We start from the raw sequence: 26,644 nt of genomic DNA on the forward strand, positions 1-26,644 counted from the left end.
GTCACACGTGTATCCAATTAGCCTAATGAGATCAATATCTCGAGTTGTATAATAAACACTCAAAATCCCAGGATGCATGCGATATTATTGGGTTTGTGCATGTGAGTGTTTGTAGACCTGTGTTTCTAGCTGTTTGTGGTTCAGTGGACCTGAGATTGTTTGGACAATTTAGACAGTGAGAATAGTTGAGTGAAAAGTGTGTTAGGTGTTTGTGTGTGGGTCGGTTCTTGTCTTGCATTCATGAAAGGCCCAGCCTTTTTTTTATTATTGTAATCTGTTGTATGACGGTGAAGACCGTTGGCTTGTTATTGAGCTTCTGAAAAAAATACTTTTGACCCAGTCCTTTTAAGTGTGTCAAAGTACATCGTCCTTGCAGTCATCTGACAGCACTTTCTACTGACTGAGCAAATAACGCTTCTATATGCAAGGATAAGGGTGTACCTCTGACATTTAGTTTAATGTTGTACTGCAGCAAGTTTAGGTTTAAAAATATGCGTTCACTGAAGCCATGAGTTGGTTAAATTATTGAAAATGAGGTAAACTGTAGAATCCAATTTGGAGATTTGTGAGGAAATGTGCAAGAAAATAACATTCTGGATGAGGGATTTGCAGAAAGGAGGTTTGGCAGCACACACACAAGTACATGAACACATTTTTATTGCAATAGCTCTATCGAAAGCAAAAAAGTTTTGATAAATATAAACACTATGCTCAAACAATCTCAGTTTTCCCTCCGCAAGAGAGAAAGAAAAAAATAACAGAAACAGGTGAACGAGTAAAAAGAAAAAAACGTAGAGGTGTGGGTGGGGCCCCTACAGGGCCAGGGGGAGGCGGAGGCGGCCCCAACACAAAATAAAATATGCGACAGGTTGCACTTCCTTATTTACAGAAAAGAGGATTTAATCTCAACGCACGTTCTTACGTATTTTTAACTCCTTTAATTCTGTGTCGTGTATCGCACCTGGGAAATGTCTTTCAATGCACAAAGGGATACACAGTGTGCGAAATACAAGGGGCTCACTGATTGACACTTGTGACTCCCTGAAAGCCTCAACTGCAACATTTGGGGGGGGTGGGCTCTGGTAAAAAAAAACGTTAGACGGGCAGAAGAAGAAGAATGTCATCAATTGGTGACAATGATTTGTGGTGTTCAAATAAACACTGCTTGAAAGAGTTAAGAAAACGATGTTGAGCGCAAATAATAAGCATCAGCATACACCGTCTTCTCAGTCTTCTTCAGCGCGTCTTAACAAAGATCAGTTTTCATTACTGTCTGCGGTGCCTCCTAGTGGCATTATAAATTAAGCCACCATCACGGAACACAAAGTCGGTATAACCAGCGCTGCGGACTGTGGCTGTTGAGCTTCTTCATTTGAGATAATTACTTATACAGATTCAGTCGTTTGTTGCAGACATGTAAAAAAGAAAAAGGATTGTAAAAAGCAAAATAATACTAACTAGGGGCATGCCCGTAGCCAGCTATGAGATCACTGATGTCTGGATCTTGTCAATTTTTTGAGCAAAAATTAAAAACTAAATGCAACTGTATTTAGTTTGAGAGCTTCTCAGAGATGAGTGCATGCTCAATTAAATTTAGACTTGTTACTTTGTGCCTGCTGTTTAGGAGATCTGGGGGTGCGCGCACGAGCCGGGCACAACCCTTGATTCAAACTGGATATTTCGCACACTGGGTACACATCTCAACTTTAAAAAAATAAGAAAAAAAAGAAAAAGCTAATTAACAATTAAGCTAATTATCAACAGCCTTCTACTCCGACAAATAGAACGCAGCTGGGTGAGCGAAATTCTGAATTCCAGAATTGTTCATTCCGAAAATTCTCTCGGGGTTCTGGAATCAAGGACCATCCTGGAACTGATACCAGGGTCGATCTCCCTTCGATCGATATCGGCATAAATAATCAACATAACCATCCTCGTCGATATGCTTCCAAGCATTCCATTTGTTGACTGATCTATGCAGCAGCAAAAAAACTAGAACTGATATAGTTACAAAAAATATTAGCGGTCAAACCATTTCTCTATACAAATGACTGCAAAATGCCTACGTAAGTCGGAGGAAGAGTTCCTCTCTCCTTTTCCCGGTGTCATCTACTACACACTTGACCCCCGTTGCAACGAGGTATGTACACAATGTAGCACAACAACCAAAGTATAGTAAGATGATTCATTTTTCTCTGTAAACCAAGTACAAAACACCAAAAAAGGAAAACTTAAATCGTTTGCATATTGACGCAGTACCTTTAATGTTCTCTGTGGTGATAATGTAGCCGCAGTTCTTCAGCGCGGGGAAAAACTACGACGACCAAGTTTGTTTCGCTTTTCATTAATCTTTGCGACCTCGCCAAAATCAATGCGTGTCAAGTTTGACAGTATGGCGTCGTCTGAATTCACAAAGTTCTAGAACGCAAAGACATAGAACATTCTAGATTCTAGAACTCTATGGCAGATCTGGCAAATTGGCAAAATGATAATTATATGATTACAAAAGGGGGTTTGTTTGTAAATACAGAGAATTAAAACAAAATAATTGCGCATCTGTAGCATAGAAACCCCAGGAACACATAACCAAAAGAAAAGTTTTTTTTTTTTTTTACATAGGCAACAGCCTTGGTGATTCATATATTCAGTAATTTCTTCATCAAAAGGGGTCAAATAAAAAATAAAGGAAAATATGCAAATTGTACATATAAGACACGTCACAGAGTTCATATCCTTTTTCTTTAAACAATTTTCATCAAATGTCAACCGTTTAAGTCGGACCACCGAGATATCACGACCCCCGCAGCTGTACCGTTGACACGCTGCACCCCGAGAATGGCAATTAAACACAGCGCTAGTCAAACAATATGTACCATGAACCCCGCCCCGCTCCCATCAATCCACTCAGATTAGAGCGCGACGACCATCGTAACTCAGGTGTGTTTGTTTCGGCAACTTTGAGAACTCGCAGGTCTGTTCATTTGCTGGATGGGTTTTGTTGACAGCTATTGAATGAGATCTACCGCGACACTCATGTCCAAGTCACTCCAGTAAGTGGACTTTTTAACCTTATATAAACTCCACCCACATCAGAATTTGCACTTATTGGTATTGAATCCAAGGTCCCTCCGCCCTAGATTTAAAGGTTACGTTTTAAATAAGGTGCCTGACTGGCCATAGGTCGGTTCAAGTTAAAATAAAACATTTCAGTCAACAAAAAAATAAACAAACCAAATGTTTATATAATGCGTAAGGGGGGGCTTTGAGTAAGCCAACACTGGATCACACAAGGGCATGAGCTGAAGTGAAATTAATAGGTTCAGTACACTGACATTGAGAATAAATATTTCAGCCAATCGCAGCAGTTTGTCCAGGTGATGTCACGTCATGGGAGAGTGGCACGAGGGCCATCGCTAAATGTAGGGGTTTCGACATATGCGTGAGAAGGCCAAGATTATTGTGGGTCTTCTGTGTGTGTGTGTGTGTGTTCTGAACGCTGCACCTGGGGTTGCGACTCATATTTCAGTAACGTCACTGAGTGTGTGTGCACACGCGTTTTAGTGTGCATGTGCCTCAAGTATTTTGGCCGTCATCCAGAACTGTTGACAATGACGGCTATAACTGACGCACTGAGGGGTTGCCCGTGTGTGCGTGCGTCAGACGCGTGGACCCCTTAATGTCTCATATGTGACAGGGTCTTTCAGAGTTTGCACGCACACAAACGCACACACCAGGATGTTTGAAAAGTGCATGCCTTTGCGTTTGCGCGTTTGTAAGCCCTACGTGTTTGGGGCGACTTTTCCCTGTGTGTCTAGTGTGTGGAAAGAGCATCTGAAATGCATATAGGATCACGCTTTAGTACATGCTGTTGAAATGAACAAAGTAGCGTTTGAAAAGTGTGTTCACTCTCTCCATGGTAAACCTGAAGTATGTCACGGACTATGAGGTATAACGGATGATTCAATTATTATTATTCTACAATTGATTAATCAGAGTCTCCGATAAGCTGAACGATCTGAAAGACCGATCGCAGCAACAGGACTGTTCTCCTCCCTGGAGAAAGCCCCGCCCCCTCTCGTACGCAACAGAACCAGGCAGAAGTCAACTGAAACCAACAGTTCCCAAACATGTACCAAAACCAGAAAATGTACCAGGTTCAAAAAAATAATAACATGGCTATGCCGACAAAGCAACAAAATACTATTACAGAAAATTCCAGACGTCCGCCATCGATAGTTTTACGTTGTGGAGTGAAAGTGCGATTGTTTCTTTTCTGTGTTACCGAAACCTACTAGTGTTTTGGTGGGGCCCTGATGCGGGCCCTTACTGGCCGGGTTAAATCTAAGCTCTGAAGAGGTTATTCGTTGGACAAGGTACGACAGCGAGAGTAGTCGTAATTCAGAGTAGACCCCACACCTGAAAGACTTTCCCTGTACCCTATCTTTGAAAAGGGAGAGTTCCAGCAACTAGTTGTACCATTGTTTTGGAGCTTTGGGAGGGGAGCTGTACCATTTAAAAACAACAAAAATTAATCAAAAATAACAACAATTCAGAGTGATGCGGAGCTGTAACCATGACAAGCCCTTCTATGTGGTACCGTATTGAGAAGAGGGTCGGTTGGTTTTGACAACTACCTGTACCTATTCTACAAGCATCCTGGCCCGTATCCATTGCAAACCAGGCCTTAAGATGAAAGGGGAGTGGGGGGAAGGGGGTAGCAGCACTGTGGGAAGTGGGATTTAAAAACAAAACAAAAAAGATATGCATATAAAAAGACAAAATAAAATGAATAATACAGATGAGGGTATATATATATATCCAAATATATATATATATATATATATACAAAAACAAAAGTTAAACTGCAAGCTGTTGCTGTCGACCTTGTTGAGTTCGGGGGTGCAGGGGGGGGGGAGCTGCAAGGTTGGAGGTCAAAAGGTCAAGTGTCTCTGATCCCCCCGTCCCTCGCATCTCCACCACGAACACAGAGATGGGAGACCAGGGTGGGCTCTCGACTCCTCAGTCTGTGGGAGAGAAAGAGAGAGAGACATCTTAAGTAGGCCTTCAGTAGTATTCCTTCTCACGTGGTGTTCGGTTTGGTGTACAGTGAAAGAGCAATAAAAGGCTTTTAATAACCATAGATATTTCCAATGGCCCATCGTATGATGTGCATCGCCGTCCTAGTATGGACCTAGCAGTATGCTGAGCCGTTACCTTAGCCTTTAGCTTAGCTGTTCAATTAGACGTTTCCTTGGGAGTTTATGTAAGCTTAGCTACTGTACAGTGGGCACATGGCCGTGCATGTGCATGCGTGTGTGGTTGTGCATGCATATGTTTATGCATATGTGTGTGTCCGTGTCCGCAGAGCACCAATGGACTACTATGACAGTAGCTAGCCTGTGTATGCTAGCTAAGAGGTAGAGCTGTAGAGAGAATATCGGAGTGAAAGGACAAGGCTGAGGAGATAGAGGAGGATGGGTAGAGGGAAGAAGTGAGGAGAGAAGAGAGCAGGACCTGTCTTGTACAGGACGGATGGATGTTAACAGAGGAGGGAAACAGTAAAATGGTGGAGGGTGCATAAAAATGTGTATAAAGGTCACACAAAATGCAGATGCAGTCTTCCCATGATACCCAAACACAATGTATTTTTTATTCTTATTAATTGAGATACCTTATATTTCTAAACAAAAAAAGTATGGAAAGATATAGACGAAATAGAGTGAGAGAGAGCATCCCTGACTGACAATGACTGATCAAAACAACCTTCTTAGGACCCCCCCCCACACACACACACACACACTGCAGTAACACTTAACACACCTGTGCCATTGACTGTTTTTCCCTTTACAAGAGAACACTCCCTCCCCTCCTAACTGAGTTCTTAATCCATTCTTTACTCCTTCTAATCTGCCTCTCCAACTCTCTCCTTAACTCATCCCTCCACTCATTCACGTCAACGCTCTTCATTCATTAACACAGCTACCCCACTTTTCCCTTGCCTTCTTTTGCCTTTTACAACCACCATCACTCCCTCACCTCTCAACATCACCTCACTTTACCCCAGCAGGGAGGTGCAATGCATCATGGGTATTAGGGGGCCCAGCGACAATCAGGTGTAAATCCAGGAAATAAAACTGACAATTCCATTCAGCGCCGAGTGTGTGTGTGTGTGTGTGTGTGTGTGTGTGTGTGTGTGTGTGTGTGTGTGTGTGTGTGTGTGTGTGTGTGTGTGTGTGTGTGTGTGTGTGTGTTTTAGAAGCGTTTTTTCATCGTGTGTGCTGTGCCAAGGGGGTGGGGTCTATACCACTGCAGTGACTGATTGGGTTATACGAGATGTCAATCACAGAACAGCTCTCCAGAACAGTATAGTATTCCATGCCTGTATTGCACATGTAGTCGTGTGCATTTAAATGGTGAATCACATGGGGGGGGGGGGATTAAAGATGTATTAGAGGTTAATGGTTCTTTGGTTAGTAAGGTTATGTAGTATTGTTGTACTAGTACTGTAGTAATGCTTAGGTGTCAACAACAATAGCTGCTAGCTTGGGAGTGCGTGTGAGAGAGAAAAAGTGCTCTAAGCCAACAGACGGACCAGTTGCGTCACCCACGGCAACTGGCTGTTACGTAACCCTCGGCAAAGTCAGAGGGGTCATGATGAGGGTTGCTAATCACCAGTTGATGCACCAATCAGGTATTTATGCTACAATACTGATCACTGATCCTTTATAACGTTTTTTTTATTCAATAAAAAATACATTAATTTGACTTTTCTTATGATTCTTGTTGTGGGCCAGGTGCGTAAGAGTCATCGGTTTGTGCCATCTAGGTGCTGGTTTACAAAAGAGGTCAATTTTTTTGTTGAGACGACAGAAATACTAACCACATGGATTTCTGACAGTGTCAATCAGTTTAGACTTAAATTAAACATCACTTTAAAAAGGAATATCTGGGATTAGGCCTACTATTTATTGGAACAAGTCGGTTCAACCCACTCACTTACGCAGTAAAGATACGCAAGTAGACGCGGAACATAACAGACTGTAGGGATACTTTTGCTTTTTGCCTTATTCAAATAATGTTAGAAATGAAAAAGTAAAACAAGCTGTTCATCAAATTGTGTTCTACAGAAGTGGCCTCCACCGGATCCTATTGCAAGGGGGGAAAGCTGCCCTTTGGTCAAATATGTAAATAAACATTGTTAAAATAACAATTGATACGTTTTATAACATTACCATGAGCGTTGTGCATAAACTAGCACTTTAAATCGCGTGTTAAGATTTTAAGTAGTCACTAGTCAGCCAAAATTGGTCATAGTTTATGGTGACATTTTTTATAGGCAAATGTGTTTGAGTTTCACAACTCCAGCCTATGCAACAGTTAATCAAAAGGTATATATAAAGTTTCCATTATTATTGATTGGGATATATTTAGGAGGCGATTCACAAGACGAATAAATTGAGCAAAAGCTAAATGAAAACTATTAAACAACCTAAATAACCATTATGAAAATAGTTTAATATCGAGTAGTATAGGCTGTCTAACCGACGCAACACCGACTCTTTGTGAGATCGGTGCCCATGAAAGGAGTGGCGTCAGCGGCCTCACCCGCGAGCTCAGACCTGTCGAGCTAAAGCCGAAACAAGCGCAGTTGTAAATTATTGTTTTCAAGAAAGCCTTTGCTTACCAGGGTAAGAACTATGTATGTTAGTGATCTGGCTGCATTTGTTTGGCTACGTAACCCTTGTGTTATGCAGTTTAGAGACATGACTATTTTGGACATTTTCCTCGCTCGTCTTCCGCTAACAGCAGCAGACCAGCGAGTTAGTTTCCCATGAAGGAACTGGAACTGATCAGAGTCGCCCAGGTCATAGATACCTCCAAAGGGCGTATATCGGCCAATAACGAACGGCGGCCGGTCAATCGATGCATCATTCGTTACGTTACCCACATTGTCATAGTTACAGTCAAAACAACATAGTTGGGGTGTGAGGTATTATGGGGAGGGAGAGAGAGAGAGAGAGAGAGAGAGAGAGCGAAAGTGCAAGAGGGAGGGAGAAATAAAGTGTGTGTAGCAAAGTTTAGCGATGCATTCAAAAACGTTAAACATTAAAAAGGTTAAGAATGTGCACACACACGCATACACAAACACACTTATCCAACCTCACATTCCAGTAGAAAACGGAGGCTTCTAGTATAACCACTCTTTATCATTTCCTCCTGTCTCTGAGAGCGGAAAGACCCAGCTCAACCCAATACTATTTGACCATCGTTTTAGGTCAACATTTCTGGATCCTTTGGTAAGACAGCGAATACAATATTAGACAACAAGCTGGGCCCAGACATACAGCGTGCCAAAGAGCCACAGACCCAGACACACACACAGCCACTAGACAGACAGCCAGACATACAAACAGACATACAAACAGATGCGGTTATCAGATGTATTGATTACTTATCACGCAGCTCGCTGGAAGGAAACAAACTGATAACCGGTAAACAATCTCTGGGGTCAAACCACAAACCACGAGTAAAGGACGGGTTAACAAACAACTCTGTTGGCCCGTGTGTTCCGGTGGAAGTTTACACAACGGAACACACTGCCACTCGATATCTGGTCAACATCAAATGTCCACCTGTTATTTTGAGTTTTTCTGTCCCCTTGTTCCAACACTAGTCGCACAACAAATATGGATCACAAAAATAGACATTATAATATTGCTCGGCAAACACCCATTTCTTACGTCAATCCAGTTCTACTAGAGGGTGAGTAGAACAAAAAACATGGCTGAGTTAAATCACGACACGGACAACGGTGAGAATTTACCTGAGGTCTAGGCAGACCTGCCGAATACGTTGAAAGGGTTAAGATCAATGTTTCCATTCTGATTATTTATATCCTACAAGCCTGACATCGCCAGACCAATTCGCAAATAAGTATTGGTCTGGAACCCCGCTCACACTTGGGTTTACTAGAGGCGTTATGAACGGGCACAAACCAAAATGCCTCTGGACGCAATTAGACAGATTTACAGCCATTTAAATTTGGAGCCACAACACGCCTGACCCATCAGTAGAAGCCATGTGGTTATGAAAATGCCACTATGGCTCTCCCATAGAGGGACAGTCTTGTGTACAGTCATACGGGATCCAATATACCGCATAAAACTGATAGGAAAAAATGTACGGTTTTGCATTACAATGACCCAGTATTGCCAAGTTAGCAACAACACACACACAAACACACACACACCTGCATGAATACAAACAACAAAGAAAAACATGGATTATCCATTTAAGAAGGACATCTGATTGGTCCATAATCCTGTGGTCTCTTGGGAGTCTTGAAACCCTAATCTAATCTAAATGTAATCTACACTTAATCCAGGTTTTTTTTTTCATCCAATAAGGTTACGTACATAAACCACACTGTCGTTGACTAAAAATATGTCTGAAAAACAAGGATTTACACAAGCGTACATTAGATACAGGCTCACTTGCACATAAACAAGACAGATATATGTGCGCACAGACAGAAAAGGTCTGGGTATATCCGGTTGTGCCGTTGAACTGAAATGAACTTCAGTCAGTCAATAAGTGACATGCACACGTGCACTCTGAAAAGTACACGACACATGAGTGTGCAGTTTTCCACTGCGTGTGGGTGCAAACGGGCTGAACGTGCACTCCCATGACGGATCGGTTCAAAAGACAACGTTCAACTGCTTAAGCACTCGCAGCCTGAATCTCGGATGAGCCTAACCCCCTTATAAAGTGACAGCCGGAACAACCTATCAAACAAGACTATAACTGGACTGACAGGAGGTTAGACCAACCAAAGCTAGTCAAAGTATTAATAGACCGGCAGCAAGGGAAACCTATTCACATTTCATACCGGACTATTAATAGACAGGATATATATACTATTGACTAGTATTTAGTGGTTTAGCTTACGCTTTTACCCAAATTGACAGAGAATTCCGGTGAATTCAGAACATAAACGGAGAATAAGGTTGGTGTACGAGGGCATCTTGCTCAAGGATACCTACAGTCAGTGACTGTGGATATTGGGGCTCAACTTGGCTGGGAGTCGAACCCCCGGGCCAACTCAATACCCTGTCCCTACGTACATACCTATTGGGACCAGACCATTAACAGACAGCACTACAGCGCAACCCTGCTGTGATGGCACACACACACACACACACACACACACACACACACACACACACACACACACACACACACACACACACACACACACACAGACACACACACAGACACACACACACACCATTGTCTGCTGTATAAATCTGCATGGATGAAGGTCCACATTATCTCATGTCAGCTGTTTCAGGTAATAAAGTCCAGAGACCAGGCCTAGTTTGACTGCAGGGGCCGGGGACTGCTTCTCTTCAACAACAACAACAACAACAACTCTCAGTCTACTCACCCTTATTTGCCGACGTGACGGCCTCGGTGGATTTGGTGAAATCTATACTGGCGTAGCCTCCATTCTCCGACGGCGGGGGCGTCGTTTCTGCCGGCGACAGGCTCCCGTTGCTCCCGGCAACGGGACTGTCCGCCGCCGCGGCCGCCGTCGCCGTGGCGCCCGCCTCTTCCCTCAGCTCCAGGGCGATGTAGTTGAGGCCGTTCTGGTAGCCCGACGACATGTTCCGACACATCCGGCCCGAGGAGGAGGAGGAGGAGGACGAGAGGGCGCCCGGGTCGGGGGCTCTGGCGTGGGCGCGGCTCGCTGCAGACTCCCCGAGCCCCTCCACGGACATCCACACGCTGTCGAAGGACCCAGAGCCGGACCACCTGGAAGGGAGGCCGTCGGCCTGGGGCGACCCGTTGGACGCGTCGGGGAGGGGGCTGGCGGCCGGCGGCCCGGCGGGCGTGGCGCCGCCGGAGGAGGAGGGCGAGGTGAAGGTCTCCGAGCTGTGGCGCCGCCGCCCCTGGGGGTCGGCGCGCACCACCTTGGGCTCCGTCCCCGTCCGGCTCGGGCTGCCGGGGGGGTTGGGGGAGGCGCAGGAGGAGGAGGAGGAGGCGGGGTGCCCGTAGTGGCCCTCCATCACACAGAGGTGCTGCAGGACGGCGGTGGGGCTGGCCCGCGGACCCTCCCCCCCCCGGCCGAGGTTAAAGGTCATGTCCGTGTAGTCGTCCCCAAGTGCTGTCCAGTGCCCCCCGGCCCGCGGGGGCCTGCCGGGGGAGGCCGGCCCCCCGGCGTGGGCGGCCAGCGGCCGGATGTAGCTGGGGGGGTTCCAGGGAGCCACCAGGCTGGGTCTGGGGGACTGGCTCTTGCCGCCCACCTCCACACTCATGTAGTCCTGGTGGGGGGAGCAGCAGTGGACCCCCGAGCCGGGGGAGAGCACCTCCTCCTGGGCGGAGAGCGGAAAGGAGGAGCCGGGGGGGAGGGGGGGCGGGCCCCTCTCGCCGAACTCTATGTTGATGTACTCCCCGGGGCTTGGGGGCCGGTCCGAGGCCGAGGTGGAGGTCCCCGCGCTGGCCGTCGCGGCCGAGGTCCCGCCGGCGCGGGCCGGCCAGTGGAGGCTGCAGCGGCCCAGGGCCAGGCGGTTGGGCCGGTTGGCGTGCGCGGCGCTGTACGGGGGCGGGGGGTGGGGGGGCGTGCGGGCCGAGCCCCCGCGCCTCTCGGGGGTGGAGCCGCCGGAGCCGCTGGCGGGGAGGGGGGGCGAGACGCCGGGCTTGGCCGGGGAGCTCATGGGGACGTACTCGCCGTACTCCCCCGCCTCCGCCTGCCGCGGCGTGGGGGCCTTGTAGGAGCGGGGGAGGGAGAAGTAGGGGCTGTGGGAGTTGGCCGGCGGGTCGGGGGCGCCCAGGGCGTAGTAGCCGCCGGCCGCCGCGTCGCCGGGCGGCTTGTGGCCCCCGGAGCCCGCGCCGCCGCTGTGGGACATGTCCATGTACTCGGCGTTCTCCGGCCGCTCGGCGATGCTGTCGCCGCGCCGCCCGCCGCCGGCTCCCCCGTGTGGGCCGGGGGAGGACTGCACGGGGGACGACGAGCCCCCGCTGCCGCCCGGCAGCATCATCATGTAGCCGTGGGACTCGGAGGGGGAGGAGGACGAGGACGAGGAGGGGGTGGGGTGGTGCAGGTGGGGGTGGTGGTGGAGGAGGTGGTGCTGGTGGAGGTGGGCCGAGCGGGGGGCTAGAGCCGGGCTGTGGAACTGGGGCGACGGGGAAGAGCCGGGCTGCATGGGCATGTAGTCAGGGGGCGTGTCCCGGGGCGAGGCGGCGGCCGCCACGCCACACATCATGGGCATGTAGCCGCCGTCCCCCTTGGCGGTGGACGACGACGACGGGGAGGAGGAGGAGGAGGAGGAGGAGGGCGGGGGGAGGTGGTGGTGGTCCCCGGCGTTGGTGGACGGCCGGCTCTGCTGGCTGTGCTCGGAGCAGGAGCTGTAGTCCGACCGCAGGGAGGACGACGACGAGGAGGGAGGCCCCCCGCGGAGCAGCCCCCCGCCCCCGAAAGCCAGCCCCCCCAGGTCCCTCTCGTCCAACGAGAACGTCGTCTGGGTCATCTTCTGGTAGACGGCGACGCCCGAGCCGCCCGTGGCCCCGCCGGCTGCCGCCCCCGCCCGGGTGAAGGAGTGGGCGCGCCTCCGCAGCGAGGACGACGAGGGACAGGGCCGCTCGTCGTCGGCCCCGGTCGACGGGCCCTCGTCGCGCGGCGCCTCCGCCGGGCCGGCGCCGAAGACGTCCCGGTGCCAGCCCATGGTCATGTAGTCGTTGAGGAGGTGCTCCTCGCGGATGGGCGGCGTGTTGCCCAGGGAGTCGGGCGTGCTGCTGCGGACGCGCAGGTACCGGAAGTCGCCGGGGCTCGAGCCGTACTCGTCCGACGAGTTGAAGCCGCCGTCCGACGGCGAGCCGCAGATGGACGCGCTGGAGGGCCGGGTGAGCGTGTCCGACACCGAGCCGTGGCCGCTGCTCGACGACACGCTGACGGGGCTGGTCGCCGACGGGTAGTGGGAGACCGGGAGCGACGCCGAGCGCGCGTGGCAGCAGCCCGACGCCTGCTGGAGCCCCGGGATGGCACGCACGTAGCAGCGGCTCCCGCCGCCGCCGCCCGACCCCGTGCTGGTGCCGGCGTTGCCTGTGGCCACGCCCACGCCGCAGGCCCCGGCCGCGTCGTGGCGCCCCAGGTGTGCGCGCGTGGTGTTGAGGTGCACCAGGCTCCCCGTCGCCGAGCGGAACGGCCGGTTCATCGTCCCCTCCCCTTCGCTGGACGTGCGGAAGCGGTAGCCGCTGGCGCCTGAGCTCTTGCTGGACGGCGGCGTACCCACGACAGACTCCGTCCTGGAGCGCCGCTGGAGCCCCGTCTGGCTGGGCGGCAGGTTGCCGAGGTGACGGCGTGTGGTGATGAAGGGCATGGGGTTGGAGCCTGACGACTGGCTCTTACTGCGGGGCCGGAACTCTGTGAAGGCCTTTAGGGCCTTCATGGTCTCCAGGATGGTCTCATGCATATTTTGGGCCACCACCGAGTCGTCCACCTGCATCCAGATCTCGCCCGGCCCGATGGACGACGACCGGCCCACCTCGATAAAGAAGAAGCTCTCTGAGTGGCCGCAGCGCCGGATGTTCATCAGCTGGAGGTTGACGCACGGCGTCTCCGAATTCAGCTTCACCAGGTGAAGGGTCTTGGTCGAGAGGCACAGCCGGTACACTCCCGTCAGGTTCTTGGTCTGGCCCAGGCCCTTGGGCTTCACATTTACCTGCCACACCTCCTTGAACACCGTACCGGGGGTCACGGTACCGTACCCGTCGTCTAGATCGTCAGAGTCAACGTGCCCTTTTTTCCCCTCGTTCATCAGCTCGCTCACGGCCACGTACCAGTCCTCTTGCTCTTGCTCGCTTTCCGCCACGATGGCGAAGTATTCGTCCTTAGTGTAGAGGGCGATGAGATGCTTGTTTTTAGAATCCGCCCTTTTGTTTACAGTGAAGCACTGGTAGAGGTAAATAACCCGCTTCGGCGGAGAAGGGGCGACAGCTCCCCCGCTAGCGGCGGCCGCGGCAGCGGCGGCAGACCGCAGGCTATTCCGGAATTTTTTCTCGCTGTCATAGTACTCCAGGCGACTGGGGCCTATGTGGCTGGCCGCCCGCAGCACGAAGAACCTCTTGTGTCCGTGTTTCTGTTTCCTCAGGTAGCCACATTTGCGAATATCGTCCACAGCTTCAGATGTATTGGATGCGACGACGTTCACAGCCGCGTATACATGGCCGCTGCCGCTAGCGGCGGCGTCCTCGGCTGCAGAGACCGACGAGCTGGCTTTTCTACCGGGGGACTCCGAGGTGATTTCCCCGGAGAGATGCTGCTGCTGCTGCTGCTGGCCCGGCTGGTAGTGATGGAGGTTGGACAGTGGGTGCGGTGGTTGATCCTTGGGCTGACCAGGAGAAGAGTGGTGGTTGCTAGAGGGCGGCAGGTGTTGTTGATGAAACCTCGATGCTCCGCCACCGCCGCCTCCACCGATATTAATGACCGGGGAAGGGGGTTCCCCGACCGAGACGTCTCCGTTGGCCGTCGCGGGTTTCACCCCCGCGTCTCTCGGCTGCTGTCCCTTCTCCATCATCAACATTGCGGTGTTACCGTCCTGGTAATTCGAAAAATTGGCCATCGGCGGAGAATCCAAACAAAGGTCACTTCACTAGCGGGCTAATCGGAGTGGACGCAGACCCCATTCCGGTTCTTCTGGGAGACGCGAGTCCGAGTCCGACCCGCTAGCATGCTAGCCCACAACAGCTAGCGATGTGCTAATCTAATAATAATAATAATATTCCGATAAATAAAATCCCGTTTATCCACCTTTTCCACTACCAGGCGGCTGCGACGTGAAGTCTAGCCCAGCGCGACATGGCCACGACTCTGTATCGGTACTTAGCTCCGTTAGTTAGCTCCGTTAGTTAGCACTCTGTCCGCGTCTCTTGTCCACATCTCTACGGGCCGGAGCACAAACAACACGTGACCTTGCGCGTCACCAGCACAGAAATACAGGGCGGGACCAGACGACAAACGGGCAAACATCGATTGGTCAACAACGATATGAATGACGGGAAGCTGAAGCCAATAGCTGTGGGGCATGTGTGATTGACGTCAATCGTGGTGGCCACTGGCGTCGTCCCGAGTGAAAAGGGAGGCAACGTTTTCTGGGGAAAAGGCAGACTATTTATCTGGAATCAAATGGATTCGAAAATCAACAGATAATTGTCTATATATCTATTAAAAAATATATACATATGTATTAATTGTATATTATTCAGTGTAGTGATTGGCGTTAATTTGCTAACTGTAATGCTTTGACCAGATTTATTACTTTGACAATATGAAAATGTTTTCAACTGTATTTTGACACTTTGACAATTTTTGTTTACACAATATACTTAGAAAAAAAACGTTCGATGTACTTTTTTGACCATTGTTATTCGTTTGTTACCCTTGTATTTTTTGTCTTTTTTTTATTTCTTCCCTATCAATTAAACATAATATTATTGTTATCTCTGTACTTTTCAGGCAATGGTTTCCATAGTGACACACTGCATTTAGATGCAGAAACTGTGTACTGTGTCCTTACATTGTTGGTCCTTTACGTTCTATTTGTTTACTAGCCGGGTTGTTGAATGGAACCCAGAATCCCTGAAATCTCCTGAAATTACATTAGTTTGATAATGTAAAAAATGTTTTAACCTCCAGTACATTTTTTGTTACACAACAAACAAAGTGTATGAATCAGTGAAAACCATAATTAAAAAGTAATGGATGAATCCCATCACACATCCACTCACCCAACCTACCAGCCCAAATAGAAGTTGGATGCAGTAGTCTGGTTTAAGCGTCAGACTCCCATACAAAATGTTCTGGGTTCGATCCCAACGACAATCTGTGTGAGTCTTTAAGGTCATGTTCCAGAAGGGGGTTGTTCTGGTATATCTGGACCCCATGGAGATCTTCTGCTTACGAATCAAGGATGAGGATTCACCATTGGGACCTCTGTCGTTTCTCAACTGCTCACGTGTATTGGTCCTCATTAGCAGAGAATGCATACACACACACACACACACACACACACACACACACACACACACACACACACACACACACACACACACACACACACACACACACACACACACACTGTCTTGAGGAACCAGAGGTCCAACACATCAGTGGAGAAACACTTTCTATGTTTCTCTCGCTCTCCTCTCATCTCTCACTCGCTAATGATGTCAAAAGTATTGGGTTATTAAAGGTCAAATGGCTGCAATTTTTTAAGTAGTATCAGCTATGTTTTTCTACGAAGTGGGTCTGAGTTCCGTCCGTGTCTGTGTCGAGGCGCGAGGCAACCGTCGCCCGATGACCTTAAAAGGACCTCCTGTTCTTCGACAGCAGAACGCTCCATGGGATGGCCATTCGCCATGGACCTGATACTGTTTCCACGTAAGCAGTATGGCATGGCGCCTTTAATCCCGCTGTAATTCAACTCGCCGCTTAATTGGTCAGCTCGTCAACGAACACGGAGACACTTCCAACGGGATCTCGGGGTTCACGTCTGTGGGGGTCTCGGGGAAGTGTTTGATATTTAGTAACCACCATCTAGCAAACACATTCATCCCAAGCAACAAACATTTGGTTTCAGATGCATGCCAATAAGGGTTTGTTGCTCAAGGATGCGCACGGGTCAGTCGGACACGGTGGTCATTGTGGGACCAAACCCGGAACATTTTGGGTCAGGAGCCAGACACAGGACAAAGCCTTGTTGTAAAACACGGGATCACTCTGTGACACAAACGGATCAAATACATATCACAATGTAGGTTGTGACCGCAATAATGATCATAAAGTTATTGTTTACAGTGTTGACCTAATATAAAGTTCCTTTATATAAAGAATACAGCCAAGTAGCTGATTATGAACGACACAAACGGGTACAAAGCTGTACATTCCTAATGTTCCAGATTTCACATTCCGATAGTCCGACTGCTGTTTGCGTATTTTTTGTGTTTTTGCAGTTATCGACGTGCACGTGTGTGAATAACAATACCTGTCCAAAACAGCGGTTATCTCTCTCTCTCTGTTTATTGAACATGATCGCTTGGACTAACTTTTGACTTTAACCGTCTGGGTTACTAAATACATACATAGCGGAGCCAAAGCTACGTAGGCTTAACACGCAGTGTAATGTCCATTCATAAGGGCACAAAAGGGAAGGTGCATTGCAACATGTTGTATTATGCAGGCAGCTGTTCCGTGGAGGTCTTTGTGTGAGAGCGTGACCTGCAGCCAACTAAGTGTCACGAATCAGTGTGTCTGGGCGCACGTAGCCTGTTTTAGTATAATGGCACAAGGCATCTCTCTCTCTCTCTCCAAACCACCCACAGTTGAACCGGCAGTCTGCGCCTCCATCTGTTCATGAGGCAAACAGCGCCATCTGTTGGCCAGAGAACGACACGACGGCTCAGTAAACGTGCTCTATTGTGCTCTTCAACAAAGAGGCAAGCCGAGTGACGCCCGTTGGGCTGAAACGCCACACAGGGAACACAAAGAGAACGCATGTTGGTCTTTGTTTGAAGCTCCCAGCTCCGGAACTCAACTACACTGTCGCTTTTTTCTGTCTTTCTTTCTATTCCTTTTTTTAAAGTTTCTGATCAGTTTGACCCTTAAATGCCAAAGATATATGGATTAATCAATCAAGCACTTTTTCTTATATCAGTGATATATATAGGAGTAAGCCTTAACACTGTCTGTTGAAGCATTTACTGTTTTAAAACTCTGTATGTCTGCATATTTCTGTCTTTAAATGTAGATAAATAATGCATACTTTTTCTTCTTTTTCCTCAAACAAGTCAAATTCCATCCTTTCACATTCAGTGTTAACATATAACTGGTTTATTCAGACACCAATTCTGAATATCGTACCAGTTAACATCTAGCTGAATAGCTACATACAATGTTAAAGTCTGTTTGTAAGCATCAAATACATTCATATGAACAAGTTTATATAATGATTTTCTACTTTTAATCCTGTAAAAACAGTAGTAGATTAAGACCATGGGTCTATATTATATAATTACACACACATGCACAAATGCACCCAGATGCATGCAGATGAACAAGCACACACGCACACACACGCACACACACACACACACACACACACACACACACACACACACACACACACACACATACATGCACACACACACACACACACATACGGGAGTAAAGGAACACCAACACCGGTGCTGAAATTGTAATACTTAATGCTGTGATAAACAGCACATAACTCAATGGAACTAAACCAACAACTCAATGGACTGTTAAAGGAAGAACACTATGATATACTTCACTAGATTAAAATGAGGCAGCGGATGTTTGGTCATCCAAAGACGTTGAAGGTGACCATTTGTACCAAACAAGTTGATATTTTCTCCCAGTACAGTTCAATACTCAATACATGTGATATGTTTAAACCTGTAATGAATGAATGCCTTGCGGAACGTCGTTATTCAGGGTGGGAGATTTAGGCACACACCTACATACCATTCAGGAGTAATGACATGAAATAAATGGTTTTAAAACATATGGGCATGGCATATGGAACTCTGAGGGGATTCGTATTTGACCTTAAAAAAATCATACACACACACACACACACACACACACACACACACACACACACACACACACACACACGGGAAAATTAAGAGATAATCCTCGTAGCCATCTGCAGTTTTAGGCGATCTAGGGTTGTACCACAGCAAGACACTAGAGAGCGCTGTGGGATAAAGATACAACGATAACGGTTTACTTGACGCCGAATGATGCTGTGCGGCTTTCAGTTTCAGATGCGGAGTTCCGAAAGCCATGCATATTATTATCGGGATATATAATCTGATACCTTCAGTTTCAGATATATACATCTTCGGGCGTAACGCAATAAAAGAGGGCATACCATCTTCAATGTATGATACTTTTGCATTTCGAGGAGGGCCTCAATGGGCGGCCAAATAGCAGCTGGGCCCCTGAAAACTTTCTCCTTTTACCCCTGCCTTATGGGCAGGCCTTGCGTCAGCTGTAGTCAAGTTCTCCCTCATTTTGTTATAATTAACTCAGAACCTTCAACTCTTATCCAGGTCTTCTGCCTCCGATACAGAAAGTTACCAAAACTAACTAATCTGAACAAATCCAGTGATCAGAACCCTTAACCCTCTGAGACAGATTGAGGGTTAAGGTCTTATTTTTTTCTAAAATCCTTAACATTTGTCGTTTAAACCGAGCTGAAGAGAAAAATCATTATATCTGATTCCATTGATATACATTTGTTAATAATCCTATGATTAAGGGTAGGTTTTGTTATATTTTAGAATATATTTTTAGGGTTCAGAGTCTGTGCTTACCTGCAGACATTTAAGAAGAACTTAGTTAAAGGGGCTTGTCTAATTGGGTTACGGTACGGAGATAGTGAATGTATATCTGCGTTCTGATCCCCAGCTTCTCCAATGTAGAGAAAGCCCTGGTAAAGACAATACAAATGAAAGGATAGGGTTAACTCGGTTAATTGTTTAACAACCAAATCCATAATGATGTCATTTCTGAGATTTACCAATATTATCCTGAAGAAAAAAAGGAAACTAAGTGAAGGAGCTGGGGGTACTTTGATTTGGATTGTTTTTCCATATAATTTGAATTTATATGTCAGGATGGATCTCAATTTAAACCAACGTATATTGTAAATCCCCATGCCATCCCCGCTGCAAGTAGGAAACAGTTTACAGAACACATTCAGAAGAATTGAGGATTCAAAAGATGAACTTTTTACTACACCGTGACCTCAAGACCCCTCTCCGCCCACCCTGTTCACAGCTGTGTAACCCTTCCTTGTTACACAGCTGGGAATTTTCATGACGCCGGTAAAGACAGAGCCAGAATTCTTTGGACTGGTCGTAAAAGTACTGACAGAGTCCTGCCCTTCAGGCACTATCCTGACGTGTCTGTTGAAGGCTCTTTGAACTGGTTCCTGGATGTATACACTTCCTGTTCTGGTTGTACCAGTTTACTTTCTAGGTCCTATAAACTAACCGAGTTGATCGGCCCAAGGTTCAAGCCTTTGGGTGCGTTACCTCAGATGAGAAGGAAGACTATTAAATCTCATCTATTCCCTGCCGGGAAGAGAAGAGCTTTAAATAAATATTGCCCAGTGCACTGACCTACACCACCACGCACTGATCGCACAAGACCTTGAACAGCTTCCGTGCTCTCTCATGGTTCGGTGAACTGAGTTTAACGCTCAAGAGATCACACGTTCCTCACCGCGCCGTGATGTCTGTAAATACTGCAGGGAGAGGGCCTTGGGTTGAGAGAGGGGTCATCCCTATGTTTCCCAGGTCCTATGTTCCCTGGGTGCAAAGGGTTAGGGTCAGGTTTAGGGTTAGGGTTAGGGTGAGGGTTAACCCTAAACCTAACGCTAACCATAACCAATCAGAGGAGAGACATTCTAACCGATCACAGGCGAATCAGAGGCGAAAAAGGCGGTACTTGCCCCTACCATCCTACAAAAAAAGATTTGCTCACAGGGTCCTATGTTCCCCGGTCACATACTAAGCGGGGAACATGGGACCCGGGGAACATAGGACCCAGGGAACATAGATACGCTCCCTTGAGAGAATGTCCTGAAACCAGACAGGTCGTGTTCCTTCTTGTATAATATGTTAATGTCACAACTTTGTTACTCCACTTCCATGTGAGGAAGGGCAGATAGGAGCTTTAGAAGGTGAAATTGGCTACTATTAGCCGGTGACACTGCATATAAGCCAGGCTCATGGGTTGATGTAAGGTGTATGTCGTACCCCACCGATGCCTGTCGCTGTCGTACAACATTTCTCGAAAACTCATGACGCCGGTAGGAAAACCTGCGCCGACTAAATTGTATCAAACAGGTCTTCTCCGAATGAATGGAAGTGTCGACATGTTGAAATGTCCAATATGACTCAATTCATGAATAACACATCCTCGCTCCCTCTATGCGGTTTATTGTCCCGGGAATGTTGAGTATCCAATGTATTTTCCAGACAGACAGTGGTTGGGTGTGGACAAACATTCCCGCCCACACTGTCTCGTTAACTAGGGGGTTTACTCCGACGACAGAAGTATCCATACCTTCTCCACCCAAAGCTCTGTTGCTACGTCCATCCACATCGGTTTATCACCTTGGCTAATCGGTGCAACATGGTTAAAATACGACTACATTGACCACTAACAATCCGTCTATGTGCAATTTGACATTTTGTCCATACCTTTCTCACTTTGCATATGCTGGGGATGAACTTCTATCCTTGTAATATTGTAGAGCGCGCTAATATTACGTGGTGAACAGATTTAGAGTGTGTCTCTCCTGGAAGTAGTACGACTGTCGGGTGGCCAAAGCTGATCAATTGTTTGTGCGAGAAAACTATAATTGAAATAAAAGTAATAATTGAAGTAAATGCTGCATGTGTTTATGTTGAAGTATTGTGAGCATGGTACTAATTACAAAAACATTTAAAAAAGAAAAAAGGAATGAATACCATGCGCAATTTCATCGCCAACTGTATGGAAGGCCTAGGCCAGCTGCTCCGAGAGTAGTCTCATCACGAGATGTTTCTAAACACCCTATATACTGAAGCCTGAGAGCAGCTTTCTCTCATACCAAAGCAAATTATACGTCTGTTCTAGCGGAACGTTTGTCAGGAGAACATACAAACAAATGTTGTTATCTTCATGCTGATAGCTTTCTCGGGAGCAGGCCAGGAGCGTCTCCCACTCGGAGTGTAGGTCCCAGAGCAAGTCCAGCTGTGGCCCCTGTGCTCCCTACTCGGTTATTGTGATAAACTCCTTCAAGTCCTCTCCCAGTCTTCATCCTTCATTTCAGAAAATGACCCCAACAACGGTTTCCGTATCAAAGTTGTCGGTATACAATGATTACAACGCATAATAATTACAGTAAATTATTGTGAATAATGCTTACATTGTCCCCTGTGCTAAAATAACTATGTAGCTAAATGAATGATCAGGCAAAATGATTAAGAAGACAAAATGCAATAAAATATTAATAAATAAATCATACATTTTATTAATCTTTCTTCCATTTCTGAACCTTATTACAGGAGTGGACAATGTGTCATTATCACAGATGATGATATATTGGTATGATTCACCATTTACTCTACTTTCAGGGATTTCAGATACAAGCCATTAAAGGATTAGCTAGGGCTCGGGTTGACTGCGGACATTGGAGTCCGAACCCAGAACCTCTCAACTGAGAGCCGACCACTGTCGACCCTAAGGAGAGGAGGAGAGGAGGAGGTGGGCAGGGAGGAAGAGTAACAGAAGATATAGAGGAGAGGGGGATTATCTGTCTGTGTGGCTTCAGTGGAGTCATCATATTTCTGCCGCTATACATAGGGCTGCACATTAAGCCTCTCAGCTAAATCCCTCCCCGACACACACACACACACACACACACACACACAGACAGACACATAGTGACTCTTTCACGCACCCCCACCACTACACACACACATACACTGCCACCCACCCAACTACCCACCCACCAATCCACACATCCGCACACACACCAAAAGGTACCGTCATCATTTCCCTAATTCCAGGGATATTAACTATAAGAAAACATATGCCGTGATGTGATTGGTCAGACAGTGGGGTGACATCATGATGTTGTCCTGGTTGCGGTGGGTGACGAGGAGCAGAGTCACCAGGGGGGCATGTGAGGTCCTCCTCACAGCCTGATGGAGGACCTGAGGAAGCCCTCCCGACCTCCTCCAGGGCCCTGCAGGGAGGAAGGAGGAGAAGAGGTGGAGGAAGAGGACGAGAAGAAGGGTGGAGGAGGAGAAGAGAGAGGAGTGAGAAAGAAAAGGAAGGAGGAACAGGGGGAGGGAGACTAGGAGGCGAGCAGACGAGGGGGATGAGAAGAGAGGAGGATAAGGAAAAGTATTTGTTAAAGTCTAAATCCCCTCGGAAAGCATTAACTGGAGAAGGAAATCTTGTAATTGCTAGATCATTTCATTCTCCAAACATAAATTCATCACAGAGCCAAGGGGAAAAACAAATTTTCCCGGATGCACGCCACAGTCTTCTGCCGCCCGCAGCCGATGTTAACATGTGTTTTGGTGATGACATTAACATAATAATATTATGTTTGTTATATAATATAAGGTCAACTTGTTAGTAACGGATTGACACGAGAATGCAGGTCGAGACACTGATATCCATTCGAACTCACAATGTTACTAGTTCCCCTTAACAGCTGCCGTAGAGCGCATTCCCATGCTAAGGCATTGGAGTAACAATGCATGCTGTTGATCATCCATTGTGTACATAACAAATAACATGACTAACATGACCTCAATTCTTCTTGGTGGCGGGCTGCTGCTGCTGGGCCTTGCGCTTCTTGTACTGCGCAATCTCCTCCATCTGCAGCGTTTGGGCCTTCTGCCTGTGTAGCGCAGCACGCACGTTAGCATGGTGGGCAGATACACACACACACACACACACACCCACACCCACACACACACACACACGTACACACAAACAAACAAACGAACAGACATGCACACACACATACACACACACACACACACACGCATACACGCAGACATGCGCACACACACGCACACACACGCACACACACGCACGCGCGCACACACACACACACACACACACACACACACACACACACACACATGCACACATAGACACACAGACACACGCACACACACACACACACACACACACACACACACACACACAGACCTACATTTGCAGGTCACAATATAATAGCAACATGACATATGATCTGATTCAGAGTCTCCTACCCTGGTTTGAATTCTGGAGGAATGGGCATTGGTTTGTCGAAACCCTCTCGGCCCACCAGCCAGTAGGTCTCCTCCGCCTTACCCTGCGAGCAGACAGGCAGACAGAGAGACAGACTGACAGCCCGCAGCAAAAAGGAAACAGTTGGACAACAGACAGAACTGAACAACAGCACGGCAGCCATGATGGTGGTCCAACATAAGTACTTCCTGTTCTGGAGGAAGGGGTGGGGCTTCCTACCTTGACCTCGGTGCGACCCCTCAGCGTGAACTTGTACCCCAGGCGGAGGTCTAGAAGGATCTTCACCGTGCTCTGGTGCACATGGATCCTTTGGGCTACAACAACACAACAATGAATAACAACAACAAATGAACCCCCAAAAAACGGTCAAGAACAACAAAGATTCTAGACTGGATGTGGACTGTGTGTGTGGATGATGGCTGGCTGAAGCAGCCCCACCGGGCCAGAGTCAGACTGATGAGACTCGGGGGCTGGGTGAGGCTGCACACCTGTTGTTAATGGAGAACTCAATATGCACCGGTTAAACCAGCCACCACCACACGTACAGATCTACATGGCAGCATGGAAAAGCATCTGGGTGCATCGTGCTTCAAACTCGTTTTGATTTAAATTCCCCTCATCTTTATTCCAGAACAAGCGGGATGCTGTCAGGATATAAGGGTGAGGCCAGCATACGGTCGTGTGGCCAGTATGCTGTCCTGGGACCAGGGCGGAGGTCTTACGCAAGCCGCTGGACTCCATGCGGGAAGCTGTGGTCACTGTGTCGCCAAACAAACAGTAGCGAGGCATGGAGAGACCGACGACTCCTGCTACACACGGACCTGAAACACGCAACCATGAAAATAACCAGGTTATGCTACCTGTGTCGGAGGCCTATGTGTATCTTCCTGGGTTGTAGTGCAACTTATTTGCCTGTGTTGTAGTCTGTTGCATATCTTTATATAACAGTGTTGTAGTTCTTTGGGTATCTTACTGTGTTGCAGTCCTATGTATCTACCTGTGTTGTAGTCCTGTGTATCTACCTGTGTTGTAGTCCTGTGTATCTACCTGTGTTGTAGTCCTATGTATCTACCTGTGTTGTAGTCCTATGTATCTACTTGTTTTGTAGTCCTGTGTATCTACTTGTGTTGTAGTCCTGTGTATCTACCTGTGTTGTAGTCCTGTGTATCTACCTGTGTTGTAGTCCTATGTATCTACTTGTGTTTTAGTCCTGTGTATGTACTTGTGTTGTAGTCCTATGTATCTACCTGTGTTGTAGTCCTATGTTTCTACCTGTGTTGTAGTCCTGTGCATCTGTCTGTGTTGTAGTCCTATGTGTATCTACATGTGTTGTGTGTCTACCTGTGTGTAGTCCTATGCGTATCCTGAGTGGAACGTCGGGCATGTGTCTCATCTTGAAGGTTCCCACGGCGCTGAGGATGTCCAGGGCCATGTTGGCGATCTCGGCGGCGTGACGGTCTCCGTTCAGTATGGGGACGCCAGAGGCCACCATGTACGCATCGCCGATGGTCTCCACCTGGCATGGGACATAGCAGGGGAGAAACATTGGTTAGGCTTACCAAAATAAAAGTCCATTCCGCAATACTTTCCCGCTAGGCTTAGTTTAGTCGGTAAATGGTAAATGGACTGCATTTATATAGCACTTTTTTCCAAAGCGCTTTACAATATTGCCTGGCATTCACCCATTCATGCACACATTCACACACCGACGGTGGTGTCAACCATGCAAGGGTTAGGTGCCTTGCTCAGGGACATCTTGATACAAGAACTCAACCAGCCAACCCGCCCAACCTCCTGAGCTACGAGTACACAACAAACAGACCTTGTACACGTCGTGGTTTCCGATGATGGCGTCGAACAGCGTGTAGAGGTCGTTGAGCAGGTCCACCACCTCGATGGGCTCGCTGTTGGCTGAGATGGTGGTGAAGCCCACCACGTCGCTGAAGTACAGGGACACCGACTCAAAGTCCTCGGGCTCCACCGTGGTGCCCATCTTCAGGGCCTGTGCCACGGACCTGGGAGGAGGGCGACATGGAAACGTCAGAAGCACTTCTTGGAGGGTCGTGTGTGTGTGTTTGTGTGTCTGTGTGTGTTTTCTAATTGCTGTCAACACCTCAGATCTTCTTATTGTTCGGAAGGAGCTCAGAGAGGTCTCAGTTTTAGAGTGAGGCTTTACCTTTCATTATAGCCTAGATGAAGCCTGCCTTACAAATTCTGTGAAAGATTAACATTTAGTCTGAGACAGAAAACAGCTAGGCATAGCTATCTGTCATCATTGGGAGTCGGTGCACATAGAGGAGGCTTTATGTAAGGGTATTGCATTACTTGTATCCCTATGCCTATGTATCTGTCCAAATGTCTGTGTGTGTACACTGTGTTTCTATGTATCTATATCTTACTTGGGCAGCATCTGTGTGAGTAGTTTCTCAGTCTTCTGCTTCTCTATCTCCAGCTCTTCAGTCCTCTCCCTGATCAGCTCCTCCAGGTTAGAGCTGTACTGCTCCAGCATGCGCAGCATCGAGTCTATGATGTTGGTCTTCCTACCCTTGTGGATGTCCTTAAACTATAGGAGGTGAGAGGGGTGGTACAAGAGAGAGGAGAGAAGGAGAGAGGAGAGGAGGGAGGAAATGGAAGAAGAGAGAGGAAAGGGAAGAGGAGAGAGGGAAGAAAAGAGGAGAGAGGAGAGGAGGAGAGGACAGAGAAAAGGAGAGAGGGGAGAAGTCGAGAGGACAGGAGGAGAGGAGGAGAGTG

General features: G+C 47.9%; 2 protein-coding genes across 2 annotated transcripts in view; both read right to left on the reverse strand.

Annotated features, from left to right (window-relative positions):
- Nucleotides 1–751: 751 nt before the first annotated feature.
- irs4b (insulin receptor substrate 4b) lies at nt 752–14,921 on the reverse strand. Its single transcript, XM_079758089.1, has 2 exons — nt 10,451–14,921; nt 752–5,024 (listed from the first exon to the last, which is right to left on the reverse strand). Exons 1-2 carry the CDS (start codon nt 14,622–14,624, stop codon nt 5,020–5,022), a joined length of 4,179 nt encoding a protein of 1,392 aa, XP_079614215.1. The 5' UTR covers nt 14,625–14,921; the 3' UTR covers nt 752–5,019.
- Nucleotides 14,922–23,404: 8,483 nt separating this feature from the next.
- Nucleotides 23,405–26,644, reverse strand: part of gc2 (guanylyl cyclase 2) — a gene marked incomplete at both ends in the record, with an annotated part of 11,085 nt that continues 7,845 nt past the window's right edge. The window contains 7 exons of the mRNA XM_079758184.1: nt 23,405–23,495; nt 23,875–23,957; nt 24,113–24,207; nt 24,616–24,714; nt 25,235–25,409; nt 25,716–25,908; nt 26,293–26,456. Coding sequence (XP_079614310.1) covers nt 23,405–23,495; nt 23,875–23,957; nt 24,113–24,207; nt 24,616–24,714; nt 25,235–25,409; nt 25,716–25,908; nt 26,293–26,456 — 900 coding nt within the window. The remainder of the gene's footprint in view (nt 23,496–23,874; nt 23,958–24,112; nt 24,208–24,615; nt 24,715–25,234; nt 25,410–25,715; nt 25,909–26,292; nt 26,457–26,644) is intronic.

Source organism: Pollachius pollachius (genome assembly GCF_949987615.1).
Source record: "Pollachius pollachius genome assembly, chromosome: 20".
Lineage (NCBI taxonomy): Eukaryota > Metazoa > Chordata > Actinopteri > Gadiformes > Gadidae > Pollachius > Pollachius pollachius.

Bases quoted from the DNA above. Each gene is read 5' to 3' on its own strand.
- irs4b (XM_079758089.1), bottom strand. From the start codon at position 14,624: ATGGCCAATTTTTCGAATTACCAGGACGGTAACACCGCAATGTTGATG.